General features: G+C 37.7%; 2 protein-coding genes across 2 annotated transcripts in view; both read right to left on the bottom strand.

The window, feature by feature from the left end:
• The window catches only part of LOC134527972 (rap guanine nucleotide exchange factor 6-like), a 760364-nt gene that overhangs the window by 319222 nt on the left and 421076 nt on the right, over positions 1–20066 (bottom strand). The gene's annotated exons all lie outside the window — the stretch shown is intronic.
• The window catches only part of LOC134527951 (uncharacterized), a 140018-nt gene continuing 123798 nt past the window's right edge, over positions 3847–20066 (bottom strand). Inside the window, exon 2 of the mRNA XM_063361040.1 lies at positions 3847–5451. Coding sequence (XP_063217110.1) covers positions 3931–5451 — 1521 coding nt within the window. The 3' untranslated portion in view covers positions 3847–3930. The remainder of the gene's footprint in view (positions 5452–20066) is intronic.

Raw genomic sequence — 20066 nt, 5'->3', positions numbered from 1 at the left:
ATTTTTTAATTATACAGGTGATTAGAATTTTAGTTAACTATTGCCTGATTAATATGAAGACTGTTAATAATTAAAGATGCTATAGAGCCTTATTAGTTATAAGTGATAAAAAAGTTACTTTGTTTCCTGTATTTTACCACAAAATGATTGTATGGCATTTATTATGTGCAATAAAGTTGATTAAAGACCATTTATGTGCATTTTTGAACCTGCCACTTTCGACCCCAGACACTGTCACAACTGTCCTTGGGGTGGGGACGATTGCGACATTTGTTTCTTTTTTTTTCCAAATGGTTCCTATAAGTTAACCTTTGCACTAATAGACAAAATGTAGTTTTTATACGTAGACAAATGTCCATTTCACTATAAAACACGCCTTGCTTCCAGCTAACTGGAATACTTACGAAATTATGGGCGATCAAATGAAAATTGGCACAACCGTACCCAGTCTCCCCTACCTTGCTCATTTCGCCAAGTGTTGTAAACCACATTCTCGTGCACAAGGTACTTTCACACGGGCTTATGCTAGGCCAGACATGCGGGCACTATCTTCGTATTCATAGATTGCTCAAAACATTTTTGCGGCCCGTAAGGCTTTCCCTTTTAATGGTTATAAATTATTTTCCTTGCAGTTAAAAGGTAAAATTCCCGCGTGATATTTCGATTTGTGAATATTAATTTTTAATTTTATTATGTGTTGGGTGAGAAAAGATAAGTGAGCCAAAACTTCCGTGGGATCGCTTAGGTCCTATAGGACTGCATCATACAGCTGAACAGCATGTGAAGCCGCCTCTCAGTTAAATTTTCCCAATGTTGAACACGAAGACGCATGTTGATAGTTAGGGGCGCCAGCCATCGCCATGAGCAGTTGCACTGGGGCGTACAGGCGGCGGAGGTGAATGAACAACGCAGTCGCGTGCCCAGGAAGGAGATTTCTCACACGTGTTAAAAATCCCCGAACTGACTGGAACCCAAAAACGCGACCTTTGACCCTCTGGCCAGTCACAGAGACTCGCAGACTGTGTGTTCTAATATGGGCGAGGTCTCGATCGCTGTCTGGCAGGCTGGGATGTTAAACGACCTGTTCAGGAGACAGTAGGTACATGACAGCTGCCATAGGACAGCTATGAAATTTGAGCGTTGACACTAACATTACATGGTGGACAAATGAAGATTATGTTGTAGTGCAAATACCTCGAGCACTTTGAAGAATCTGTACCGGTTGTTTCATGCATAAATATTACTCTGAAAAAAAACGCTTTACAGCCATTTTAACTCTCCTAAAAATACAGTTTGAAAACTTAATCCTGAAAAAAAAAACTACTTATCGGTAGGGACACCTGTATTTCGCGATTTCATTTCGTGTCAAGGTATTTCACAAAACACTGTAGCTTTTTTCCAAGAGTCACGGCAAATTGTGAGGGTGCAGCAGCACGGTGACCCACATTCTCATTGGCCCCGTCAAGTGCGGGACTACACCTCTCACCGACCTCAGCCAATAACCACAGGGGAGAAAAAAAGCTACAGTATTTCGTGAAATACCTTGACACGAAATGTATTCGCGAAATACAGGTGTCCCTACGTTATCGGCCCTCAGCGAAATATTAAATGCTTTTCGTGAACGTGCCCCGCTCGGACGTGTCCCTGTAGCTCTAGCGAGGCCGCGCGGGCAGGAAGCCGCGGGCGAGGAGACCCGGAGGACGGGAGGACGCGAGGCTCGCAGCCGGAGGTCTCGGCGGCGCGTGCGTGCCTCGCTCCACGGGAGCGGCCCCCGCGGCCTCCCGCCGCGACCTGCATGCCTGATCCACGCACCTTGACCCTCGGCGCCATTGCCGACCGCCGCGCGTCCTCGCCGATAACGCTATCTATCGCCGCCGCCGAGCGCGTTTCACCGCCGGCGCCGTGCTCCGTCATGCGCGCGGCGAGTCCGCCAGCGGTTTCACAACGAAGACCGCCGCGAATAGAATAGGGGCGCGTATTTTTTTTTTCCCCGCGGAAAATTCTCGTCGCTCATTAGACTGCGACAAGGTACGCCCGCGCTAGCGATTGTTAATTTGTAGGGACCGGAAATATTCGCGGATTCAATGACCTCTAGGATAGCCTCCATTATCCTCTGCATTTCTCAAGTAAACACGCGTATTCATTGGGTACCAAATTGTGAGGCGTCTCAACTGGGTGTAGCTAGTGATTCGACGCTTCTTTGGTCGATAGTCTCTCATTGGCCCAGGAGAGCTCCAGTTAAACTGCAAGCCAATAGCAGAACCAGCAGAATTCTACACATGTTTGAATTTCAGCCTAATGAATCCGCGAATTTTTCCGGTCTCTATTAATTTGCAATGGACGTACGTCCTAATTGGCCGGACCATTCAGCTTCCGTACTGGGCAGCTAAAATTGGTGTGCTGACAACTGACATGTACCTAAAATAAACCGAGCCAACCACCAAACACAGGCAAAGCTACAAAGTTTCAACACATAATACCGGCTTGCAATCTATACTCTCGAACTTTTTCGAGTTGGAACTAAAATAATAAACTACACGATTTTTCAAGCTTGCGTGTCTCCGCAAACTGTTAGCTTTATGCGAATATCCTAACGAACCTGAACAGTTCGCGCGGTTTGCAGTGAAAAGGGAAAAAAAAAAAAAAAAAACTGCCAAACCGTCCCGTGCTGGAGCTCGTCGCCGTGTTGTGAAACACGCCTATCAGAGATACAGGTGAAGGGTGAGAATGCCGGCCGCAACACTAAAAGGCTTTTTTTCGACAGAACTATGAAAAACATGATAGATGATGCAACGCTTTCAACTGTAGTAATTATAAGATTTTTGAAATTATACTTCTTTAGGCGCGTTTTGAAAGAAATCATGAGAGTGAATGATTACGATGCGCGTTCACTATGCAAAAAAATTTTCACAGGATGAAAAAAAGGCTACATAAAAATAAAATGACATGTATTTTTAAATCATATACTTTATTGATTGATTAAATACCGGTCTATACAATTATAAAGATTAAATTATTTACTGTGAATATTAGTGATAGATATTGTGTTTATGAACTTGTTCAAGTGTATTTATGTAGGGGAAAGTGGGGAAATACCGCACACTTAAGGAATAAGTGCTATAAATTGAAATTTATTATTTATTTTAAAATATGTTGATTAATTATACGAACCTAGATCTATACATTTGGCATCTCTATAATATAACCTGCAAAAAACTAATTAGTTTATTTACATTTTACAACAAAACAAAATGATGCAATTGTGCGGTATTCCCCACCCCATGGGGCAATACCGCACACACCATGGGGCAATGTCGCACACCATATTATTATGTACAAGCACCACATCATAAACTTACTACCGACTATGTAGCATAAATTACATACTCCATTTAAACTTTGTATTACATTTAAACCTTTGGGAACAATATAAAACTAAGACATGTATATCAGGCCAGAAAATTTCACATTAGAATTATTTCTACATAATAAGTAATTATTAATTTTTTATGTTTTCCTCTCACAGTCCACCAAAGCAATTAGCTTTGCAAAAGTCACACACAAAATTTTCTGCTGTGTCAGATGCGCTACAGTCAGCATGTACCCATCCCGAACAAAAAACACATCTGAACCACAACTCCTTATTTCTGCCAAACTCCCTACAAAACATGCACGTGTCACTTGAATTAGGTGTAGGCGTAGTTGCACATTGGTTAAATAATTGGTCAAGATTGTCAATATCATTGTCATCGCATAAATGTGCAAAAGAATCTGCATCACTTGCTTCATCGGAACTGGCAGTGTCAAAAAGTTTCTTCTTTGGACCAAATTTGCTTATTTTCTTACTTTTCTTTACTTTCTTGTCAAGCTTCAATTTCTTATTGCTGGTGCTCATGCGCCTGTCAGGATTCGCTTCTCTTTTCTTAGCTTTTAGGTTTTTTTAATGTTCTTTGCTTGTTTTTTCTTCATAGCTTCTTCAAGCACAACTTTAGTTGGAGTTGCAGTGAAAATTACCGAATGCTGCCTAGACCGATGCCTAGGTGTTGCCTCTGAAGGTCCAGCTGTAGGTCTAAGACAAGGAATGGGATTTACATCAGAAAATCTAATGGAAATTGTAGCAGTAGATAAAGCCTGGTTTTCGTTGTCACTGACTGTAGGCCTAACCGTATGATCATGACTATTCTCGACTTCACTTCTCTCTGCGACATCATCAGAAACAGTTACAAGGTCAGATGTACGCCTGGAAATTATCTGAGTGGTAGGGAATGAAAAATCATCCTTTGAGAATTTATCAAGATTCATGGGATAAATTCCTGCAGCAGAGAATCCAGAAACTCCTTTCTCAATAGTTGCAACCCTCATAAATGCTTTGTTGAACAACATTGCAACATCGTCTTCCCTTATCCTTTTAAATGCATTTCCCTTAATAAACAAGTCGCACTCTCGGTTGTAGGCATTTTTTAAGGGACCAAAGAATGTTAAGTCGAGTGGTTGGAGACGATGCGAGGTGTGAGGAGGAATCGTTATCATAACAATACCATGATCTCGACAAAAATTGAATGCATTTAATGTCTTGTGAGAGTTATGGTTATCGGTGATCAACAGCACTGGGTCTTCTTTTGTTGGCTTCGCATGTGCTTCAAAATGCTCCAGCCATTTAATGAAAAGATCTTCGTTGATCCAACCATTCTTAGAGCAGTCATATATTGCCCCTTCAGGACCTCCCTTCTTCAAAGTTGGACTCATCCTCACTCTTGGAAAAACAAACATCGGTGGTATGTATGACCCACTTGCACTCATAGCCATGCAGACAGTTATGTTTTTGCCTCTTTCCAGGATTGTTAGTGATCCAATTTGTTTTTGGCCTTTGGGCGCCAAAATTTTATTTGGAGTCTGAACAACAGATATTCCTGTCTCATCCATATTGAATATTCTTGACCCCTGAAATCTGTGTTTCGTCATCACTGTTTCAAGGTTTGAAGAAAACTCTTTTACAGCAGCTTCACTGAACCCAATAACTCTATTCAAACTTGTTGCTTCTGGCTTGCGAAGGCTGACTTGTGGATTTCGCTTAAGAAACCCTCGAAGCCAGTCTTTTACAGCTGTTCGAGAACTTGCATTAAAATTATTCCGGATAGAATTTTTCTCAGTGAATTCGAAAGCAATTCGGCGCAAATCTACAGGCGTGATTCCATGAAACATTCTAGCCATCGTTATTATATGATTGGTTAGTTCCTTTTCTTGCGCTGCAGAGAAGACGGAGTTTCTACCTAAGCTAGCTTCGTGTGAGCGTCCAGATTTGCACCGATCTTTCAGAGTGGATACAGGAATCCCAAAAGATCTTGCTACTTCCCTAAGCCCTCGACCCATTGCCATGGCATTCAATGCTTCCTTCATACTCTCTGCAGTCCATTTCGCTCTATTTGTGGTTCTCACTCTCTTCCTCGCCATCTGTAAAAACAGTTTTAAAAGAATACTTGTAGGAGTTATATCCACTATGTAACATTGTATCGTAACATACAGCTGCATGAAAACAAATCCTTACAGTTGGCCTAAAAGAGCCGACCAAATTGGCTTATAAGACCATGCCAGGTAGTTTTATAAGGGTCTTGACAATATTTATACACCAAATTATTCAAAAAATTTGCTACATAAACATATGAAAAATAAGCAAAAATATTGTTCATGTATTGTATTTTATTATTCACCTTTATTGACAGGCAACACAAAGTTGCTTAAAAATAATGTTTTGCACCTACACATGATTTCTGTTAGTCTATTTTAAATAAATGACTGTAAGAAAATTTTAACGGAATTCTTTATGATAAATTAGTTTTCTATCTGGAAAAATATATTTAAAAATTATATTTAGTCATAAACAACAACACAGGGGCAATACCGCACAGTGTACGCTATTACCCACCCTACTTGTGCGGTATTACCGCACGATGTGTTCCGCCATTTTAGCTCCTCTAAACAAGAAACAAAGTTCGTTATTCAAACGATGAATTTAGCAAACTACAGTAAAAAAAATGCCGAATCCAACCAGTTATATGAATTAAACTTAAATTGAATATAAATAGTACTTACCTCTTAAATAAGAAACAACAAAATAAGAAGGAAATGTTAAAAAAACTTTCGGAGCAGGTCGCGACACTCATACGGCTACTACAAAAATAGTCTCTTACTACTTAGTTCACCCACTCTCCCGCTAGAGCGTGCCACGTACAAGGCGGCGCTCAGCCTACAGTTAACACAAAAAAGGGGCTGTGCGGTATTGCCCACCTGTGCGGTATTTCACCACTTTCCCCCGAGGTAATTAACGTTCATGTGTGTATAAAATATTTTCGTCAAAATTAATATATAATTATTGACAAGAATTCTAAAACTGAAAACTGAATTGTTAATGTTTTTACAAGATGCTCAATCTGAATAAGCAAATTATTTAAGTGACCCTGTATGGCTTCCGAAATTAGCATTTCTTGCTGATCTTTTTAGCCATCTGAATATTTTAAACAAGAAGCTCCAAGGGAGAGAAGAAAACATTATAACAGCTAAGGATAAAGTCAAATGATTCCTCGCAAAACTTTGTTTGTGGTCAACGTCTATGCACACGCGCGCGCGCGCGTGTTTGTGTGTGTGTGTGTGTGTGTATATATATATATATATATATATATATATATATATATGTGCATGCATAGACGTTCCTTGTGTTCAGAAGATTGTCGAAGAAACTGCAATGGACCATTCGTTGGTTGCATAATTTGGAAGAGAAACTATCTATTAACTTTCCAGAACTGAACTCCGAAGATGACACTGGGTATAGATGGATACTAAATCCTATTCTTGAATATGTCAGTACAACTGGCTGATCAAACCACGAATATGAAAGAAAATACTGTAGATTTAGCTGCTGATGGCATGCTTAAAATGGAATTTCATTCGCATTATGTTGACGTCTTCTGGATGAAGAGAAAACAGGAATATCCAGAACTGGCAAGGGACGCATTAAAAGGATTAGTGCCATTCACCACTTCTTACCTATGTAAATTAACGTTCTATTTACTGGTAAACATAAGAAATAAAAAGATAAACAGGCTTCAATTAGAAAATGATTTAGTTATTTTCGTCTCAAAAATAAAACCACTTAAAAAAATAAACAGGCACAGCCTTCTCGCAGAAAAAGTACGTTTTTTTTATTGTAGAGTAGGCCTTACAAACACATCCCTTTTTCTTTTAGCCACGACCCCTCATGAAAGGCTTTGCGACCCCCCTGAGGGTCGCGACCCATAGTTTGAAAAACAATGTTCTGAATCATAAAAGTACTATTTACATGTTTATTCTCATGTTAATCTTGTTTTAACTAACATAATGTTTTACTTATTTTGGTCCATGACTGGTTTTTTTGCTGATGTCAATTTATACAAATTAATAAAATTAATAACAGTGCAATTCCGCAATAACAGAATTTTGTTGTGTTTCACAACAAATGACGCAATCAGCTCCATACAAAATGCACGTATACTCGAAGGGAGGAAACGGAACAGGAAAACTGCTTCCTGTATGGAGAAGAAAGTCACCCACGAATGTTCGTTGCGTGTGTGGCGTGACGATACCACTATTGGGCGCATTCGCGTGCACGCGTTACGCAATGACACACAGGCGACGAGTACGTGGCAGCGAGATCATTGAAATGTCCAGGCACCTGACGCATTTCTTACACGCATCCCTTTTTTGTAGAATTAAAACCCAAGGGGTTGTTAAAACACAAGTTTGGAAAATATACGTTTGGTTAAAGTTAAGGACCTGAGAAAATAACATTGTTTCCAGGCACCAAGGTAGACTAAGATCAAGTCCAAGTAATTTGTCCATTGATTGCTTCCATATTAGGTATACATACCTACTGACCGGATAAGGTCATGAAATTTTCGTACGTGTGTCAGTAGAAGGAAAATGTATGTTCCAGCACAGGCGCTAAGAGTAGGCATATGGAAGCAATATGATAAATTATAAATAGTCAATAGAGCTGGGATCGGCTGGGGGAAGGGGAAGCGTGTGACTTAGAGGGTTCGCTCGCAGTCAACACATCAAGCACCCCACGCCCCAATTAAATTCTAAACATCTCTTTTTTTTTGTATAAAATCTTGAGTGCGGTGGGTCGGGAACGAACCACCGGACATTGTTTATAAGTAAAAGTTAAGACTGAATAATATACGCCTTTACCCACTCGCCACCATGACACCATAGAATTCATTAGTATTATTACATTAATTTCGTGGCTAAGACTAGACGAAAGATGAAAAATACACAGTCTACTTCTCTGGACAACTATTATACGATACAACTCCCAATCGTATCTAGCTAAAAGATTTCACTTCCTAAATTCCTGTCACAATATCGGTATTCGTTCTTCGAGCAACGTGACTTTATTTATTCCTATTCATCACTACCGAGCCTGTTCTAAATTTGTCTTTCTCTGTAGCTGCAGTGCGCGCTTGGAATGCATTTCAAGAGCCAATTAGGCAACAAATTTCACGTTCATCTTTAAGGTGGTCTGTTATAAAAAACCTCAAGGAACAATAAAATATTGCAAAAGTGGAATAAGAAGTGGATGTGATCCTTATTTTATGAGCTTTTTACAAGTGATTGCGTTTATTTAAATTGTTTGCTATATGTTAAAAATAATTTAATCTTAAGTTTAACGATGAATCGATTTAATTTTTTAATGTTTTTGGGTGGGGTTTTGGTTGATTTTTTATTTACTTTTGTTAAATATATTTCTGTCCTGTGTTTTCAATAAGAAAATTGTATCAGTTGTGATATGAAGCTTAATTTGCGTGAATAATGCTTCATTGTTTGCTAGTAATTGTTTTATTAAGTTTGTACTGTATTTTGTAAGTTGGGTATCATGTTCTTGTTTATTGTGTTTTATTTAGGCTAGCTTAGTTACGTATGTTTTTGGTTATAGCTTTACATTTAATTGTGTAACATGTATGTGGTTAAGTTTAAGTATTACACAAGGCGGGCACGCCTTAAATTCGCTACATAAAATAGTCGATAAATTTATAAATAAATATCTCTGAGAAAAATAAAATTCCTACGAGTCCTTTAATAAATATGTATGATTAAAACTTATTATAGAATCTTAAGGCATAGTTATGTCTTTCTAAGTCCTAATAAAAGTTAACAAATATTATCTTATGCATTGGTGTGTCTTTTACATTGACCCTTTTAATACGTGTAATCTATCATAGCTAATTTTATTAAAATAAATATTAAATAAAATGTTAATACAACTAGTATCTTATGACGTAGAGATATGTTTAGACTACGCCCCTCTCTTTATCCGTACCTTATAGAGCATATGACATACATTCGTAGAGACATGCAAAATTCGTGGATTCATTTCGCGATAGGCTAGCATCAAAACAACTATACCTTCGTACTGCTTCTGCGATTGGCCTACATTTTATCCGGGGAACTGTGAGCCAATGGGAAACACTAAACCAAGAATGTGCCGAATTAAGGACAGCCTAGTTGAGACGTCTCACGCGTCAGTAGCCAATGAACAGGTGTCATTTCCGCGAGTATTTAAAGGACTGAGGAGTCTATCCTAGAGGTCAATTAATCCGCGAATTTTGCAGGTCTCTAAGCATATGCTATTAAAATAGATTTTAAATGATTTAAAATGTTTTTAAATGCATTGTTCATACAACTATAATCTACGTTATAGGTAAGTCCTGTAACCTATGGCCTTTCATTTCACCATATATAATAACATGCTATAAAAATATTGTTTAGAAAATAAAACTTTTATTAAATTTATAATATAATATAGCATATATAGATATGCTCTTAACATACGTCCCTTTACACATAGTATGTATCATAACTTACGCTAAAAATACATTAACATCTTAAATAAAATATAATTTTTAAAATATTTGAACTTACATATAATATACACCATCTTTGCTAAAAATACATTAAATATATTTTAATTTAAGTATTAAAATATTTGTAAAATCAAGACATATTTTAACAATACCCTTTAAACCTGTCTATACTGTAATGTATGCAAGAAAAATACATTTTAAATGTTTCAATTTAAAATGTTAGTACAACTATACTCTTATGACATATATAAGTTGTATGGCCCAAGATTCGTTAATAAGATACTATTATCCCAAAACAACCATAAAAATCTTAAACCCAGTATTGTTCAGAAATAGCCATATTGGATGAATTACGAATAGTTCAAAATTTTGCTCCAAGAGAGCAACGCTAATGTCGTAAGTTTATTGGGAGGATTGCGAAATGCTAGAAAGCGCCATCTTAAACACGTCATGAATAGTTCAAGGTTTTACAGCATTGAATATATATAATATACATTATACATATTCAATGCTGTAAAGAGAGCGCTAGTTTCACGAGCGCTATTGTTAGGCCATCTTTAGTGCAAGAATAGCTTGTTTTAGTTATAAAAGAAGCTGCCAGGTTGTGAAGCTGTAGTGCTGCCATATCCATATTAATAATCGATTTTAAATAGGATTCAAAAGATATGGGCACCATGTTATTAAAAAATTCATTATCCAATACCAATTGGGAAGAGTGAGGTATCAAAATAATTGAGGATGAAGAGATGGGTTGAATGATAATTCTTCCTGCTGGGGGCCGTCATCGGAGGTGATTTTAGGGTAGAGGGGGCGCTATGTGTCGACGAACCGAGATGAAGAGGGGGTTAAAATAGCGTTGTAGTCGCTAGCGATCACTATCTTATACAATGGGTGACGTTGCGACAGGTGGTGCAGGGGCGCAACGTGACATGTGGGGTGTCAAATAAGCCGAGTCGATGAGAGGAGTGGAATGGAAAAGTGATCTGCTATGAGCAGCCATCTTAAACCAAGTCAGGACGTGTGACGGTGGGGGTTCTGTTATATTTTAACACAAAAAAAAATCAGGTCGTAAACAGTTGGGTTTTCAACCAAAGATTGTGGACTGTTGGGTTCGAACCAGGTAAAAGAAAAAACGATTGGAGGGATGTGGTAGGATACGGTTGGAAGGTTACGGTTGCATACGGAGACCGTAACGGAAAGCGAAATTTTCAGGAGCGTGGAGCTTGAATGTGTTGACTGCAAGTGAAACCTTGACTCACCCCCTCCCCCTTCCCACAGCTGCAATATTTTAAGTTGAACAGGTATTTGATATATTGCCATTAAATGTGATCTTGTGATAGGAGTAACGCCAGAATGCAAGGAAGTAGTAAAAGGCGAAGGGGAGAGACTTCATTTTTAACTTGTTTTTAATCTCACCTGCATTTATGCCAATAGACGGATTGGAATACGGCCTGTTAGCCTAAATTAAGTATACTTACATTTATAAATACAGCATGCACATCCATCTACACCCAGATTACCAGCCCGTCATCCCCACCAAGCACAGAAACTGGCCAACTGCGCCCCTGAGGTTCGCGTGATGGACGGGAACACCCGGAGAAAACACACCACTGGTTCATGGACAACATACGCCACGTTTCCGCGTGCCAGCCAAACCGCAGTCGTCTTCGGGAGAGGCGACAGATCTGAGAGATGAAAGTTTTCCGGAAATTGTTTTTGAGAAATTGTTACTGTATTTTACAGGAATATTTTCTGCAAAACCGGAACATTTTTAAACGTTTTATAATTTTAGAAAAAAACCAAAACATTTTTATGAACTTTTTTTATACAAACATAACCAAATTAAACATTCTTTATCTTACTTTACCACCTAATGGCTCACTTAACATTTGAGATTTGTAGAGGACTCATGCTACTCTGTGAAAACTAATAGAAACAAAAAAATGTTGTTTAAAAATTAGGTACCTAACAGTCTGCAGAAGATATTTTTTTTTTGTATAAGACATATCAACTTATCTTAAATTAATCTACGTTGGTAAGTGAAAAAAAAAGTTATTTGAAATCAGAAAATTTTCCAAATGGAAATTTTTTCACTCACATAGATTTGACCACTTAACTCCCGTGAACTTTTGATTAACACAACACAGATATATCAGATACAGTTATAATGGTTACGCAACAGTAATACGTCAACATACAGATAAACGTACCATAACCGATTAAATTTAGGGCTATAGCTAATATTTACAGAACTCCAAAAGAGTTTAGTTTCTTTCTAAATCCGTGAATTTTTTTTGTGGATTTTGTGGGTGAACTAAAAGATCAAACGAATAAATAAATAAATCCCAATACTATAACAAGTATCTGAGGTATTTACAATTAATATTTGAAAGATTAAAAAATGCATAGGAACTTAGCTTAAAATTTAAAAAAAACATGTAGGATACTTCCAAGCAATACACATTAAAGCTTTTAGTCTACCACTGTACACGTACTGCTGTTGACGAGACCATAAACGAGATAACAACAATAAACTATGTTGGTCACTATCACCCGCTCCCTGACCTATGAAAATATTCCCCGTGGAAGTGTGGTTACTTTATCAGCTTAGAGAGGAGACTCCTGACCAGACTTTGTATTCACCAGCTGTCAAATCAACTAATAACGTACAGTGCCGAGGAAACTAATGAGAATAACTATAGTTGGTAACATCTTTACTTCACGATAATATTATACTGTTGGCTAGACTCCGACACACTGTGTAAATGCTTCGAAAATGTTTTTCTATTGGTTTTTGTAGGTAAGAGGTGCTGCTCCTAGATTGAGTTAGTCAATGAGAGTGTGTTTGCTGTACTGCTGGACGTCCATGATTCGCATGAAGATAGTTACGTCGTGTTTAACATTACCCTACCAACCGTAAAAGCTACAATTTTTTGATAAATATGTTGAGATGAAACGTTTTAGCGAAATACTCGCGTAGCTGACTATACGCATTGCATAGACCTCAAGGGTGAGTCAAAATTTGACAGACAAATTTCGGCTGCATGTTCATTTACAAAAAAAAAAAAAGAGTTGAAAACGTATACCGACTTATGGTCAGAAGTGCTTCCCAAGGCTAGCCACCGCCTTTAATGTTGGAGCCCAACAACTTGTTTATTGCAAAATATCAGGGGAAGTGATGAATATGGCTCTCGAAGCATGTGTATAATTTTTTGATATGAATGTTTTTACAACCATCGCAAAACTTGTCGCTGTCGTAAAATGATTTCACGATCGGTCTAAACTTTAATTAAATAAATCAACAGCTGCGCATTTAAAGCAACAGTAGATAGACACTGGCTCTAACTGAACTAAGATAGTACTTCCTCACATCGCTTGCAAAAAAAAATGTTTACAGAAGCTAATGAAAAGTTTATCGGAAGACCAAAGAAAAAATTTATTTGAGGCATATTCTCGGTGTTTTTTTTTATAGCGCAGTTCTGGTCACTTTTTCATTTCAATTAGTTATCATACTTGTGTTGGTAGGTATGAGGCTCAGTGGGTGAGTTGAAATGAAACTCTGTTGTACTGATACACGAATACACCGACTGGGCTGCCGAATGTGGAACCCCCAAGCGGCACTAGACGCGCAGACTGCCGGGAGCCAACCTGCACGTCGCGCGGTCTTTACGGTTTCACTCCAATCTCTGCGGTAATTGGCCAGAGAAAGCGACCCATCAGGCCACACAATGTGCCGGGCGTCTCACACCTTTAACACGAAACTCGTTTCTCCACCGCGGTATTTACGTTCTTCCACTGGCAAAAATTCTCCACTGCAGTTCCACTTTCACTGCAGTGCGTCTGGACCATTCACGCAACAGGCAGTAGTTGGGAGTGAGGTGGCAGGCAGCAAATTAAGTGCATTCGCAAGATCTTCGACACATTTTAAACAAACATTTGGATAAATGTGCATGCCCGTACCTGCTGTGTGAAAGTTCAGTCAAGTTGGCAGTAATTTAAAAAAGTAGTTCCTCACTTTCAGACGATACATTCCCTATTACAAGATGAAAATTCCATGGAAATTTCTGTACAATGATATATTTGGACCGCGGTGCAAACTATCGTGCAAGTGTTAGCAGACCACTGGCCGTTTTGAATGGAGGTTTCGTACATTGGTCCGGTGCAATTTTCTGCGGAAGGTTTGGTTTGCTAATCAGGTGGTAGTAGTCGGGCGCTCCTAGTGATGCAAGTGGTAGTTATATTTTAAGTATTGTTTATTAAAGTGTGTAACATGTGGATTCTGGAAGCTGTTACGGCGTTACGCGATAAATATGTAAAGTATCCGCCGTGTTTATTTTAACTACGACAGTTAAATCATTCGTAATAGTTATTTTTTGAAGTGTACTTTATACAACCAACTGTCTTAGTCCGTTTGGAAGTGTACATGATATAATATTATGTGATTTAAACCAAAATTACGCGATGTCATGATGTAAATATGCCTATCGCCAAGTCGTGTGTTATATTTTTTGGAAATTTAATAAAGCAACCGAAAAGGAAAAAAAAAACGTAATATGAAAGCAAGTACGATTTATTTAATTTCAAAATTGCAACGCGAGTGTCATTCCAGCCGATAAAATTTGTGTGTTCGTGAGAAATAGCTTTTAAATGAACTAACACTTTCAAGATGAAGTTCGATGATATTACATACGTTTCTGTGACTGGAAAAATCAAACAGTTTCTTAAATATTAACAAAGGCGCTTAAGTAAAATATTTGGAAATTTTCGTTCTATCTCGTTACCTAATCAACATTTAACATTTAAAATGTGGAATTTTTCGTTGCGTGGAATTTTTGACACGTATTTGTAAATTGTGTTTTCTGAATATGATAAGTACTATATTATCGCTTTCGTATAGTCCAATTCGTTTTTCACATAAAAATTGCAAAATGTGTGGTTTTTCATTGCATCAGAACTATAATGCGACAACTAGCAAAAGAACTTGAGTAGACACCCACGTCAATGTCCAAGAAAGCTCGTTTGTTTCTTGTCGAATTATAGTGGCAGGTTTATGTATGCACATTTATTCGTAATAAGGTAAACCTATTCGGGGATTTAAATGACTCAATATATATTATACATAAATTTCCTCAGTTAAAATTTAGTGAATTATCAATACTTTTTTCCTCCTCCCTATCTAACAAATCTATCTTTCATTCCTGGCATGCAGGTAAACACGTGTTGATAAAATACTTGAAAACAACACACACAAATAAAACCCACACCAGTACTATTGAATAAACAATACCTATGACAGAAAAGGATAGCTGCTGAAAGAAGAAATATTTTTTGATAAATACGTAGATTTGTTTCCCAGAAGTCACTGCTACTTTATAAAAGTAACCATTTTCTCCCGTAATATTTGCCAATAATTTGTTCAGTTTGACGTTACTATTTTGTGATTGCTTGTCGAAACTATAACAAATCAATGGAAAATCCATTATTAACTTTTTGGATTGATAAATACTATACAATATTTATTTTCCCTTATACTACACAAAAATGTGAGATGAATTTAAGAATTCAAACTAAATAAGCAGAAACAATAGGCTTAAAAGGGTATATTTTAAGTGATCAGAGTGTTTTTAAATATCTAAATACGTGAATCTGTAAAAATTTTCGTTAATACGTATGGATTTATTTAAATAAAGATGCTTTTTTAAGTCAAAAAATGAATTTGAGATTCGTATTGAAGATGCCGTGATTTCCGTCGAGTAGAACATAATTTAGAATTTGTTTACATTTTTGCCTTGCACACGATTAGCTAGGCCTATACCAGTCACATTATACGTGATAGCTTCGTGCCGAAATACCTGATTTCCGGCACATATTTGCCGGAAATTAGGTATTTCGGCACGGCTTCTTCCACAGAAACTTCTATAGCAGCCTGCGTGCAGGACCTTTTGTAATATATTTTATCAAAGCCTGTACGAAACCCTCCATCCTGTGATATAGGCTTAAGTTTCCTTCATCTTTCACCTTCATTAAGTCTCATTATTCCATTCTAATTTTTTTTTTTAATTTTGAACTCATTGTAATTAGCTGCAGTTACTTGATCACATCTATAACCGATATCAGATGTAAATATTTATTTTACAATAATTAGAGCCAAACAAATACCGGAAAACTCCATCTGATGGCTTTGTGTGGCATTGGATTCATTTTTAATTTTTTGTATTAAACCATAAAACTAAATTAGATCTATGGAAGGGCACAAAAATAACCAAGACGGGTAGCATGGAAGCGGGAGAGGTGCAAGGTTTGTAAAATGTGATGCTAAAATTGGTGGCTGGCTGCCTGAACAAAGTCCCATTGTACACTCCACGCCGGCTTCCTGTAGCCACTTGAATGCCCGTGGCCGCAGCATCAGTACCCACCACGAAGGGGCACGTGCTGCGCTACCTTGCGTCTATCCAAACAATTACTCTAGGCATAGTGTGTCAGATCTTGTAGGCTTTCTCAAGAGTTCACAACGGTTGTCCTTTCATTCCGTCATTTTCAAGCAGTTTCTACCGTAGTCATCCTTTCTTCTGTTGCTCACTCTTTATTTTTGTACCGATAAGGTATTTCAGAATAGTTAAATCTGGGAAGGAGTTCACACAAATTAATCTTTTTTTTTTAGGTTAAAGATTACTTATGAATTTTACTCTGAATCTAAACATTCAGTGTTGCAATGGTGGTGCTTTGCTTGTATTTAGGAATATAGTATATATAGGCTTGTTTACATAGTAATAAAACCCATAGGTTTATTATCATTTCAGTGTATGAGCATTTTTCAGTTGTAAGAAAGGCCTGTGCCTTAACTTCGCCACAGATTTAAAAAACCAAAACAAATATTACAAGCAATCTAAGGGAGGAGAGAAAGTGCCACAAAACAGAGACAGTGATGCCAACCGCAACGTGGCACGAAGGAAAGTATCGGGTACGGTCTGCGTGTTCCGCCGTGACAAATAGCAAACCGCACCGTACCGATACTAGGGAGGTCCCACCCAACACCAACGTGCCGATTACGCGCGCTGCCAACGTTTTTTCCTTCTTTTTCCCTCCTGTTCGGGAACGGTTCCCTGGGACCGTTAGGTTGGCCGCGCCGCGGGGAGGTCTTGGGTTCGTGCCGAGCCGCGGGCCTCCGCCCGTCCACGCCGGACCGCTACTCGTGCGTCACGCAGGAGTGCCAACTGTCACACGACTCCAGTAGCCTCAGCCTCTGGACTAGCTGGATCTCTAACACCTCTTCTGTTTCGCGTATACGGCGTATTCCGTATCCACGCCCGTGGGGGCCCCCCGGCCGGTAGGGTTTAGGTTGAGAGGGCTGGGTCAAAAAACCAAAAGGGGGAGAAATTTCTTATTCAGTTCATACAGTTCAGTTCATACTGTCACACGGCTCCATTATCTCTGCTCTCACACCAGCATGTAGTCATACAGTACAAGAAACTATAACCATCTATATTTAACTGTAAGGCTGTCAACTTAATTTCTTCTTCACATATAATGTCAAATTGGTCGATAAATACCCGGTTTGCCTAAAGTTTTCCAAAAATTATGATAAACATGTGTTGTGCCCACACAATATCAAATAACTTAGTTTTTTTTTTTTAAATCAATAAATTATATACGCAGCGCTACCAACTTACAAGTATACCAATTAATAATCACATTTATACATATAGTAAAATACGCGTAAATAAACGTGATAAAGTCTACGCCAAATACTAAATTCTACAAAAGTAGAAAAACTCACTTATATACAGTAACAACCTGATAAACCCATTAAATACTTTAAACATTACATATTTATGTAAAAAACTTAAAATTTATAAAACTATATTTATATAATTCAGGCTTTATATTTATTTGAAGTAATTTACAAAATATGTACCTTCTTATTATGTTATCTACTTGAGCTAGATATATTTATAGTACGATCATTCAGTACGTGTCATTACGTTTCTCTGTTTCCGTAATAAATAAATAACACACCGTAGTTCCGTAATGGACGTCAAAATCAGAAACAATTACTAAAAATCCGTAAAACTTGGCAGCACTGTAACACGTATAATTGTAAATGTACTATAAATTAGTGTATTTGAGAGTGGTGAGGGGGTATGCTTAAAGGCCCCTGAGGATCGAAGCCAGGCCTTCCTTACTGCCGAGCGCATCACTGGCTCAGCACTGGGCGAGAGTGGTTTTCTAATGTCTCTCGGAAATTAAACGCCATTCTTAAAAACTTTCACATACCTGGTGCAAAACTCGAAACAATATTTTATTTGAGAACGCCCGCCATCAATTTATTCGCGTTAATAAACGTAAACATTAAAACAAATGTATACTCGTAACCACTAGTTAATTTTTAGTATGTCCTGACATTAAATTCAAGGTTAGATGGTAGAAATAGCAATAATTGTAGTCATAAATGAGGCCCAATCGGATGAAGGGGCGGTTCGGGTAATATATTTTGGAAGTTTTCACTCACTCGTCTACACAACATAAATTAAACGTAAAATACAATAAGTAAGGATGAAATTTTAAAACGTTTGGCAGTCTAAACACGTTAATTTACACTAATTAGTGAAAGAATTGGTGATACAAAGACACATTTATCCTCTTTATAAGTTTCGTGGTTCCATGTCATCAGCGCATGCATGCAAGTCACGAGGCTCACGGCAATGCTAGCACCGAAAATTTAGCGGAAGTGTACACAAAGGCCGGAAATAACTAGCACTTGGCAATCACCTTTCACCTTGCATTTTGCACCTTGAACCTTCGTCAGTGCATCTGCGAGTTGTCCCTCCCGCGAGACACGGCCTTCAGTGAGCTTCCCTTGCATCCATGTGTGTGACGGGATTCGAACTACACACGAACAGAAAAACTTGATATGCTGCTACAACAAGGCTTACAAAAACAAATAAAAATATACTTTTAGTACGTCCCAAGTGGCGTCAGTTACAGAGCGCGACATAACACCCATAAAATAACAATCATATTGCACTCGTTAATATTTGCCTTTAAAACGAGTTATTAAATGACAGAAAATTGTTACATTCCGTTAGTGAAAACTGTATAATACTCTTTTACTAACACTCAAGGCATCGGGATTTATTTGTACTGTAAATTATTACGGACCAATTTTCCACTAAAAATACAAGGCCTAGAATTATCATTAATGTTGTTTTTATATACAAGGGTTATAAAATAATTATATTGTTTTATCATTTTAACATATTAGTCTTTAAAAATAGTTTACAAGGTTTCTGTTTGGCACAAGTTAAATTATGTTTTAGTTAACAGTTGTGTGGTAATGATTTGACGTATAACGTAAAGAATATTTCTCATTCAATAAAAGTTACCGTTCTTTAAGTGTTACATATACTATTTGCATTACATACCATATAGGCAACAGTAATTTTCCCCTAAGAATATATTGATTTCAATATCCTTACACGGAGGAAAAGTTTCCTTGATTGTATTTTTTATCAATGTTTTAAAAGAAAAATTAGGTCTAGGAATGAGAGAAAACTGCCACTTGACCTACACAGGCGATTTTAGAAACATAAATCATTAAGCCAAGCAATCGCATTACATCAAGGATTTTATTTTGCAGAACAGCTGTCGGACAAGTTCGCATCACAGATTGACTTGTGTTTATTCTTGGAGCTCTCCAGCTGTTTTAACTGCCTCTTGAGCTCGTGAATTGCTCAATTGGGCTAATGTGCGTATCACTGGTGTGTTGATGATGTCGAATACTCTGATTTATTGACGAGCGACATAACTTCCCGCACGTGCCAAGATGCCAAGATGCCAACCAAAGTGAACCAACAAATCATTGAAACATTTAAAAGCAATTTCCGTTCGCGTGTTTTATTCAGTCGAATAATAATAATAATGCCTAACTAAGTTTGCGACTAACTTTGTAACAACGAAATTTATAACTAAAAAAAACTAACCCTTTACACAGATTTTTTAAAAATCTTTAGGAAAATTAAATAAATTTAGCATAAGTCATGAGTTATATATATTAGCTTACTACTTATGTATCACTAGATTCCACCCACGTTAAGTTATCATTTTGTGAATAAAATAACACGATGTGCGATCGAACATGTGATTAAGGCGCGAAACCATTTTCTCGTATGA

This window comes from Bacillus rossius, chromosome 1, assembly GCF_032445375.1.
Source record: "Bacillus rossius redtenbacheri isolate Brsri chromosome 1, Brsri_v3, whole genome shotgun sequence".
NCBI lineage: Eukaryota > Metazoa > Arthropoda > Insecta > Phasmatodea > Bacillidae > Bacillus > Bacillus rossius.
This window is presented reverse-complemented; position numbering and strand designations above follow the sequence as displayed.